This window comes from Archocentrus centrarchus, chromosome 19 (genome assembly GCF_007364275.1).
Source record: "Archocentrus centrarchus isolate MPI-CPG fArcCen1 chromosome 19, fArcCen1, whole genome shotgun sequence".
In the NCBI taxonomy this organism is placed as follows: Eukaryota; Metazoa; Chordata; class Actinopteri; order Cichliformes; family Cichlidae; genus Archocentrus; species Archocentrus centrarchus.
Window position 1 is genome coordinate 28,498,010 of NC_044364.1, and position 9,389 is coordinate 28,507,398.

Below are 9,389 nucleotides of genomic sequence, written 5' to 3' on the forward strand. Positions count from 1 at the left end.
AAGTATCAAATTCTTTTTCCTATGTGCGTTCATTCTATGCAAAATTTATACTTAAAAAAAAGAAAATCCATAGTTTAAAAAATTGATGAAATAGTGTTTAAGTGGATAATGTTTCATCTGTGGGTGCCAGATTGGAAAACTTTGAGGTAACTTCAGTCAAATGTTAAGCAGCTCAATTTGGAAGTTTGAAATTTCTCCACTTTAACTAACCACTGAGTTTTGATATTACAGATTAAGTAATTGTTGGGTATCAACAATTACTGGCCATTTTGTTAAGTACATCTGTTCTAGTGCAAATATCTAATAGGCCGATCGTGTTGGAGCAACTCAGCACCTTCAGGTACGCAGACTTTGTCAGGACGTCCTGCTGAAGTTCAAGCTGAGCATCAGGATGGGGAACAAAGGTAATTTAAGTCATTTTGAATGTGGCGTGGTTGTTGCTGCCAGACGGGTTTCCCCAAATAACCATCTCAGAGAACCTGGTACTAGCAGGGTGTATCTAATGAAGTGGGTGGTGAGTGTAATGAACTTTATGAACTATTCTGCACAATGAGCATTCTGACTTTAGTTCTTTTGATGCTTCTGCATTTTGGCATGATGTGATGGGCTTTTACCTGTACGATGTTGATTGGGTTTGCAAAAGGATAGAAGAGAACCCCCGGCACTCTTCACGATTAGATTTTTGAGCATGTTTTACTGTCCAGAGGGCAGAAGGCTCATAAGCTCACACAACTCAGGGCAGGCAAAACTTACACTCACCTTTTTTTGGTTACATGTTAACTTTAAGTATTCTTTTTACTAACAGCTAATTCCAATATTCCCCTAAATATGTGCTTCAGTTTACATATAATAATGTTTACAGATAATTTCTTTTTTTCATCATGATTTTTATTTGCAAGCAGAGTTATTACAGTTTTGTATTTTTCATTAGTTTTTATTTTTGTTCATTTTTGTTGTTTTTCAATCCAGTTTAGTTTTGGTTTGTTAGATCTGTGCATCTGAACTGAGGAGCTCACCCGGCTGAGCCGACTGCTGGAAATGTAAACTGATCTAAACAGTTACTCAATGTTCCTGACGTCTGTCCCCCTGAGCACACTGCAGCCCACCTGTACACAGCAGCCCCATAAAGCTTCTCAAGATAAGAACCGGAAATAACCAGAACAACCTAAAAAAAAAAAAGATAAAATGATCAACAAGCCTTGATAATTATTGGTCTCTGTTAAGATGAACTGTATTATTTTGTGAAATAGTGCAGTGCTGCATTTTAGGCAAGATAATGTGAGGTTGTTCTCAACAACAGTGCCATGAAATGTCCATCTGTAACTGTTGCAGCTGGGTTTTTCCAAGCACCTCTAACAACTTGTCGCTGTTCTTTGGTGGATTAAATCCCAGACTGACTCCATGATGTCGAGATCTGTGGGGTCTAAACTACCTGCTGCAGGGAGACCGCCATCAGTTTCCTGCTGACTTTAGGTGACCTACAGTTGCATTCAGATGTACAATATGCTGCAGTTTGACTATGTAATTAACAGATTTACAGAGGTGTGTCTGCGATAATGTGATTGTGACCTTTGCAATCCTGCTGATCTCAGTACCATACATCCAGAGATCCTTCAAACCAGGTACTATTTTTAAAGCCTTATGGGGCCCACGTGTTGTCTGCAACGCTTTCTGCCCCTTGACCCTCCATGTCCCTTTGAAAGCGCATGGCTGTGGTGCAAGGCAGTGTCACTATGTGGGACTGCTGAGTGAGTGGAGCATGCTCTGGTTAATATTTAATGGTTGTTCCTGCCAGAGAATTAATCAGTATCAGTCTGAGACGTTCTGAGAAAACTGCACTGCGCTTCTCAGATAAGCAGGAAAACATGATGACAAGAAACAGTTTTTATTTGCTAAAAACAAACAAAAAAAACAAAAACTTGTTTTCTGAGGTGCTGGTTGTGTGTATTCCTAAAAATCTTTATTTCCTGTATACTGTTGACGTGAAAGGAGCTTACAGTGTTACAGACACCAAAAAAGACCGTTATTGTAAACATAAGAATCTGTCAGCATTTAAACCTGACAAAAATTTAATTAGATGCACAAAAATGAACCATTATTTGATTTTCAGGAGGTGAAATATGATGGCAGTAGCACTGTGTCAGCTGAAATCCTAATAGCACCATTTGTACTCTTTAGAAGAAAATTGTTCAGATTTTACTTCAACATAGCTAAATGAGAAGACTGGTGCCACTTTTGTGTCTGAGCTGCAGATAGGAGAGAGCTTAGCGTAGCTTAGCATAGCATCCTGGTCAGATCTGTCTCTGTGCAGTAAAACCCTCCTGTCAGCACATCTGAAGCTTCTTTTTTGCCCAAAAAACAAACGTTTTTTGGATTCATTTGAAATTTTTGTACAGATTAAACAAACGTGGGGTCCCAGTGTATCAGAGAGGTTGACAGCGTTCATCTGAAAGTGTTCAGTGGGGGGCCATATAGATATTGATTCATATTTGGACACTGGGAACAATAACATTCAATGTCTAATATAGATTTGGACACTGAATGTTGTTCCCAGGAGCCAAGTATCCCATTACTTCTAAGAGGGAACGAGGCCGGCCCAAGTTTCCTAGATATGGTTTAAGCTGCAGACTAAAAGAAAAAGATGAGTGAGGATCTCCACAGATGAGGCTTAATCCAAATCTGGGAAACTGAGACCTAATGTTGTTTTGAAAATGAGAACAATCCTAGTAAATATAGAAACTTAATTTCCAGTTGACTCTATAGGTTTTTGCCTTCTGTCTTTACAGGATAAATCTTGCTGAGAGCCCAAGGCACCAGAGTGGTTGGGATCAAAAGTGCGACTACATTCTTACCAAAGGAAAGGGAATAGAAAGTCATATGGTTTTCAGGGGAAAATGTCCACCCATCTAACAGTTGAAGCAGGAATAGAGAGACAACAATGCATCCGATCCTGAAACTGGCACTCGCGCTCTTCTTCTTGGAGCCACTGAGGAGCGGTGAGTGCAGGCCCAGACCCAGGCCAAACAGGGTGCCCATGTTGCGCAGGAGGCTGGCGAAGGGAGCAGAGTCCAGGTGGACCCACTCTGGCCTGATGCACCACTTCTGGGCTTTCTCCATGGTCCACAGCAGGTCCACACCCAGAGCTTTGAGCAGGACGTAGAAGCCAACAGCAAAAGAGGTCAGGAAGAGGGTTATGAGGAAGTACTTCTTCATGCTGGCGCTGTAGATCCAGTTCTTCTTGGAGACAACCTCAGCTACCAGTACACCTGCGACAACAACAGAGAAGGTCCTTTAAACAGGTAACAGGTATTTGTAAGTGAAAATGGTTTACCATAAGTATCATATCTTTATAATATTGCCAATGAATTTACACTTGAGCCACATTTTAATACTCTATACTGCTTATTGTTTGATCTTTTAGCATTGCCCACTAAAATATTCAGTAGACTTAATTTCCACCCCTCACAAAATGTTTTATGAAAATTACATGTGTGAAAATCTTTGCAAGCATCATCCCTTTATCATCCCTAATTGTTTAGGTGGACCGACCTGTAATGACTCCTGCAATAACCTGGTGTGGGAAGTGAGCAGCCATGTAAACCCTGGACATGCATACCACCAGCTCAACCATGGCCATCAGCATCCACAGGCCCGTCTGCAAAAATCTGACAAGATGAATACTAAATGTAAGTGCACAGATCCCACAGATTCCCAAGAGCCAGAAAAAAAGATTGTATTAACACAGACTCACTTGTACAGCAAAGGGGGGCACTGTTTTTCTTTTGCAATAGAGAGCAGTGCTGTTACCATCACATACCAGACACCAGCTGCACCCATAGCATGACCTGAAGGGCTTCCTGCAAGGAAAGAAACTGGGTCAAAACTGGTAACTCAGTCTTCGTAATTAAGTCTGTTCTTCAGCTATCTTGATAACCACCCTATCTGCTACTTGGGTTAGGGTTAGGGTTGCAGGGGACTCGAGTAAGCGTAGTGCCAAGTCTGAGGTCACATTTTGCTAGAAGTCGTTCTGTTATCAGCGTTTTTGGTGTGCCAAACCCTAACTTAAACCTAATTCTGACTTTAACACTAAAACCAAGGCTTAACCCACAAACAGGTGTTTGAAGGGAAGTTTTACAAAATATAATCCCTCCAACGGTTCCATGATTTTATTTAATTTCATGTATTTATTGCTTGTGGTCATCGTGTTTAGATCACAGACAGCATAAAAGAATGGACATGAGTGTTTTCACTGTCATCATCTTAGCGTTCAGTGTCTGAGCTCATAAACTCATCAGGAAAGCATTTACAGAGGGCTGGAGCCAAGGGACAGGTTCCCCTAGTCTTCTATATAACTTATGGTCTTTTTGCAGACAGGGGCTGGCCGTTGATGGCCATCAAATGGAATGCAGGTTTAAGGTTGGCTTCACTTTTCAGACCTGGACGATATGTCCATCTTTAATACTGATTAATCCATGTTAGCCAGTGAGCAAACCCTGGATAAGCCTCCTTTTTGACTCTAATATTGATCATAACTTACAAAATTAACTTCACATGTTGTACCTGAGAGGAGCAGCTGAGCCCAGAAAGTCTTCCGGAAAGTGTTTTCTGAGGTCAGAGAGCCAAAGAGCTTTTCCCAGACGCTTCTATGCAACCGGACGACTGCTGAACACACTGGCTTCACCTTTCTGACCTGTGAGCTACATCCATGTTTTGTACTGTCTATGGCAGCAACTCACAATCTCTCCATTTTGCACAGCTACACACACACAAGCAGTAAGTGTGTTCTTATGGCTGTCCTCTTTTAAAAACATTGCAAAACATCACATATTTAAAGGAAATCTATAACTTTTAGCAATAACAAAACAACTTGGGGTACACGCTCTGTGAAAGGGCACTGAACCAGTTAAATAAAATCTTGATAAGTATGAAATATGAATATAAAATCATTGTATGCTATTTTTCTTAAAGTTTGCAGTAGTTGGAGTTGTTCCACACATATACTGGATAAAAACAAGTAAAATAAATGCATTTAGTTGATTCCACTGTTGCGTATAAGGACAAAGATCTGCCAAAGGCAACTGGCACAAGATAAAAATCACTACAAAAGGCCAGAGCTTTATTACCTACTTATCACAGTTAAGGCTAGACCCATTCATAGGAAGCTGTGGGCACTTGCCAATTGGTACAACTATCGTCTGGTGGTGATATATTGCAGTATTAATTATTCTTATAGTTCACTGTCCTAGATAAATCTTATCATTCTATTATGAAGGACTACATCAATCAACTCTTCAGGAAGTGACAGCTTTCACGTGGGCCACAGGTCTGCCATGAACTCTACCTGGTCCAGTCTCACATGTGATGGGGAACTGCTGGAGCGACGGGACCGGTCCTGCTCTGTAAAACTTGGTCTCGTGAACCCACCAGTAGGGTCTCTCCCCAAAAAGAACCCTGGCGTGAAGAAACCAAAAAAGTCATCATGCAGTTGTTCCCTGTCTCTGATTCTTTTTTTAAATTTGTGGTTCAAGTTGGAACCCTTTCACCTGATTACCATTTCAGGACCAAGTTGAGCCAGTCTCCAATGACAGCCACCCAGATGAGCCTGAGCGCTGTGTCCCTCCGCAGGTGGAACCAGATCGGGAATAACCAGAAGAACGTGGTGTGCAGATCTGCCACTGTGGACGCCAGATCGAACAAACCCTCGTATCTGCTGTATCTGGTCTGCAGGTAGACCGCCAGCTCAACGCCCCAGCTGTGGAGAAGATCCATGGTATCGCAACCCAGACCTCTTTCTGAGGAGGAGGCACTGAAAATCTCAGCTGTTTAGTCTTTGTTTGTTGGTTAGGTTGCAGTCAAGTTCTTTCAGGCTGCCCTGCCTATTCTCCCACTGAGTGGGGAACCACTGGACTTTACTCAAGGCTAGCAAGTTTGTTTGCCTTTGGGACGGTGCAGACAGGTTCCTTAACCTTTACACCTCAGGGGGCCCCTCTGCTAAAAGCTATCGTAACAGAAAGCAGCAGCTCCCCCTCGGACAGATCGCAGACTTCCAGCATAGTCCCGTTATCTCTTCTCATCCTTTAACTCCAGTGTGAGAAACAACAAAATGGCTTTGAGCTTTTCATAAGCGTGCCTCTGGAAACAGAACAAAGTATGAGTTCATCTGCACCGATGTCCCCACCAGACCTTTATTTCATAAGAGAGCAGTACCTCGTGTACCACCTGCTGATCTGTTTTTTTCTGTTTTATCACCAACTCTCTCCTCAACTTCGACTCACCCTAAACCTAATCATTGATTTCCTTATGCAATCAACAAATGGATTACTAAATATCTCTCTGCAAAGTGTTTCATTTAAGTCACACTTGAGAAAGATAGCCACTGATCGACTGACTTCCTCTCTCCTGTGACTCTCTCTGTACAGTGATTCAGAGATACTGATTGACGTTTTGTTTTCCTGTTATCTTCCCAACTTGTTTGTGTGACATGCCTCCCAAACTCTAGTGACTCCCAGTGTTTTATTACACATCTGTAAGGTCCAAAGATCAGCGTGTGCATGCGTTTGGGTAGTGGGTCCTCCGGTATAAAAACACCCAGCTGTCTCACTGATAGCAGCAGTCTCTTTTTTTCCACTCACACATCACTAGACTGCGATTTCTCTCGACGCTAAGATGTTCAGCGCTGTAATGGACGCCCTGCAGGGTTTTGGGGTAAGCAGCACCCACTACCTGCAGACCAACTATAAAGATGCCCAGGGCTTGTTTCTCTGGGTCTCCTGGGCAGCTGATCTGAGGAACACCTTCTTCATCTTTTTCCCTCTTTGGTTCCACCTGCGGGCTTCAGTGGGGATCAAGCTGATCTGGGTGGCTGTGATTGGAGACTGGCTGAATTTAGTGTTCAAATGGTGAGCATATTTTTTAAGTATAATCATGTAAAATAAGCTTCTTTTAGATGATAACTGAATGCACGTCACCGCTGTCCCCTTCAGGATTCTGTTTGGAGAGAGGCCATACTGGTGGGTCCACGAGACAGCCTACTACACAAACGCTGTTCCTCCTCACATCGAGCAGTACCCAATGACCTGTGAGACCGGACCAGGTAAGAGACATCACTATTCATGCACGACTGCGTTAACCTGCTTGAGGGTAAAAATAAACAGATTGCCATTAACCCACAGCGCCTCTCGCTCTCCGTGTGTTACAGCCTGGAGTTTACTTTGAAGTAAATTGACTGAACACAAATAAATTAACATACTAAAGGTCGAGATGTTGATGCACATCCTCAAGATGAGGACCTTATGCTGTCAGCTAAATTAGTACATATTTTTGGGCATCGCAGAAAGAAGGTTTTTGATTTGAACCTCCTGGCCTTCCTGTGTGGAGTTTGTGTGCTCTCCCTGTGCCACAGACCATAAACATGCATGTTAGGTTCATTGGTGATTCTAAATGGACAGCAGGCGTGAATGTGAGACCCTAACCAGCCAGACATATGAGCTGACTGAATGCTTTTAAAAGTCAAATTGACAGGAGCTGACAAATAAATGGAATAAAACAACAATGCTTATTTAGTAGCTTTTTAAGAAGAATTCTCAAATGAAGTCAGTCAGTGGTTATCCTCATTCATCCTCATGTTAATATCTCCCCTCCCCTCTCTGTCTGCGTTACCTAGGCAGCCCCTCTGGCCATGCTATGGGAGCTGCGGGAGTCTACTACACCCTGGTGACCTCGATCCTCGCCGTCATGACCAGCAAAAAACAAGGCAGCAAGAAATCCACAGACAGTCAGTGGTGAGTCTGTGGCTTTAATTTTGCTCTCTGGGCCCGGCTGATGTCGGTGTTGTTTACCATTTTTCTCCATCCAGAGCTTATCGCTCTGGATGCGCTATCTCTGCTGTGCTGTGGTTGATGATTGACTTCTGAGAACTGCTGGTTGGAAACAGGGTTGTTTTGACGTGCAGGCAACTGAAGTTCTCATGACAAGTGGATGATAACTGTGTTTATTATTGCAGTGCTTCAGAAAGTTTTACTTACTGAAAAATCGAGCTGTCATAAATCATTGAATTTCGGCTGTGTGAATTTGTACTTTGACAGGTATCTGAAGGCTCTTCTGTGGACGCTGTTCTGTGGAGTCCAGGTGTGTGTATGTCTCTCCAGAGTCTTCATTGCTGCCCACTTCCCACACCAGGTCATCGCTGGTGTTATCACAGGTCAGTATATTTACAGTGTCAGCGGTTGATGGGGTGTTCAGTTATTCAGCCTGCAGTGGTATAATAAGCAACACAAAATGTGCATCATTGTTTTTTAGGTATGATTGTGGCTGAGGCCTTCAACAGAACTCAGTGGATCTACAGCGCCAGCATGAAGAAGTACTTCTACACAACCCTCTTCCTGACCTCCTTTGCTGTTGGCTTCTACGTCCTGCTCAAAGCTCTGGGTGTGGACCTGCTGTGGACCCTGGAGAAAGCCCAAAAGTGGTGCATCAGGCCGGAGTGGGTCCACTTGGACACAACGCCCTTCGCCAGCCTCCTGCGCAACATGGGCACCCTGTTTGGCCTGGGTCTGGGCCTGCACTCCCCCCTCTACACCGAAACCAAAAAGAGCAGCAGCCCATTAGTGAAAGCCGGGTGCATCATCAGCTCACTGCTCCTGCTGCACCTGTTTGACTCCTTCAAGCCTCCCACGCACACTGCCGCCCTCTTCTACCTGCTGTCCTTCTGTAAGAGCGCCACCGTGCCACTGGTCACTGTCAGCCTCATCCCGTACTGCGTGAACCGATCTCTGAGCCAGGACAGCAAAAAGGGAGTGTGAGCACATACCTCAGATCATAAAGACTAATGAGAACACATTCCTTTGGTGCTTATTTTGTTCACATGACCACGTGATCCTCAGGAAAAGGTTTGAGATCAATGGGAAAATGCATTTTGTGTTATTTGGACACTGAACCTTGAACATTGCATGACACTGTGTGAAAGCACTATCCACGATGCCCAGTGACACTTAAAGAACTATTTTGAGTTTAGAAAAACACGATAATTATGCTCATCGCGGACAGTCACTCGAGGCTTTGATATATTATTTTAACTGTAATAATAATGTATTTTTTCAATGTTATAGAAAGTATTTTTGAGAGTGTTTCTTTTTTAATAAAAATCTTGAAAAAGTAAAAAATAGCTTGGTTCATTTTTTAACAATGTGCAATTACTGGACGGCACCCTTAATAACCATTTTATTCCACAGTTAGATTTAGACTTGGATTCAATTGCTTTCTCTCCCCAATGCTGGAGAGGGTCGGTTCTCTCTGAACCCACCTCGGCCCGGACCTCTCTGTGTGGAGTTTGCATGTTCTCCCCGTGTCTCTCTGGGTTTCCTCCGGGTTTTCTCCCAACAGAAAAAACA

General features: G+C 43.2%; 2 protein-coding genes across 2 annotated transcripts; one reads left to right on the forward strand and one right to left on the reverse strand.

The window, feature by feature from the left end:
* Positions 1 to 1,930: 1,930 nt before the first annotated feature.
* On the reverse strand, positions 1,931 to 5,769 carry g6pc1a.1 (glucose-6-phosphatase catalytic subunit 1a, tandem duplicate 1). The gene is made up of 5 exons (XM_030754943.1): positions 5,552 to 5,769; positions 5,342 to 5,451; positions 3,752 to 3,857; positions 3,550 to 3,665; positions 1,931 to 3,266 (listed from the first exon to the last, which is right to left on the reverse strand). The coding sequence occupies exons 1-5, from the start codon at positions 5,767 to 5,769 to the stop codon at positions 2,758 to 2,760; spliced, it is 1,059 nt and encodes a 352-aa protein (XP_030610803.1). The 3' UTR covers positions 1,931 to 2,757.
* Positions 5,770 to 6,589: 820 nt separating this feature from the next.
* Positions 6,590 to 9,136, forward strand: g6pc1a.2 (glucose-6-phosphatase catalytic subunit 1a, tandem duplicate 2). Its single transcript, XM_030755010.1, has 5 exons — positions 6,590 to 6,899; positions 6,984 to 7,093; positions 7,664 to 7,781; positions 8,085 to 8,200; positions 8,299 to 9,136. The coding sequence occupies exons 1-5, from the start codon at positions 6,667 to 6,669 to the stop codon at positions 8,799 to 8,801; spliced, it is 1,080 nt and encodes a 359-aa protein (XP_030610870.1). The 5' UTR covers positions 6,590 to 6,666; the 3' UTR covers positions 8,802 to 9,136.
* Positions 9,137 to 9,389: the final 253 nt, after the last annotated feature.

Coding starts and splice junctions, on each gene's coding strand:
- g6pc1a.2 (XM_030755010.1), top strand. CDS start 6,667: ATGTTCAGCGCTGTAATGGACGCCCTGCAGGGTTTTGGGGTAAGCAGC. Junction 6,900..6,983: donor CTGAATTTAGTGTTCAAATG/GTGAGCATATTT, acceptor TGTCCCCTTCAG/GATTCTGTTTGGAGAGAGGC. Junction 7,094..7,663: donor GACCTGTGAGACCGGACCAG/GTAAGAGACATC, acceptor TGCGTTACCTAG/GCAGCCCCTCTGGCCATGCT.
- g6pc1a.1 (XM_030754943.1), bottom strand. CDS start 5,769: ATGGATCTTCTCCACAGCTGGGGCGTTGAGCTGGCGGTCTACCTGCAG. Junction 3,666..3,751: donor TGCCCCCCTTTGCTGTACAA/GTGAGTCTGTGT, acceptor TCATCTTGTCAG/ATTTTTGCAGACGGGCCTGT. Junction 3,267..3,549: donor TATTGCAGGAGTCATTACAG/GTCGGTCCACCT, acceptor TTGTTGTCGCAG/GTGTACTGGTAGCTGAGGTT.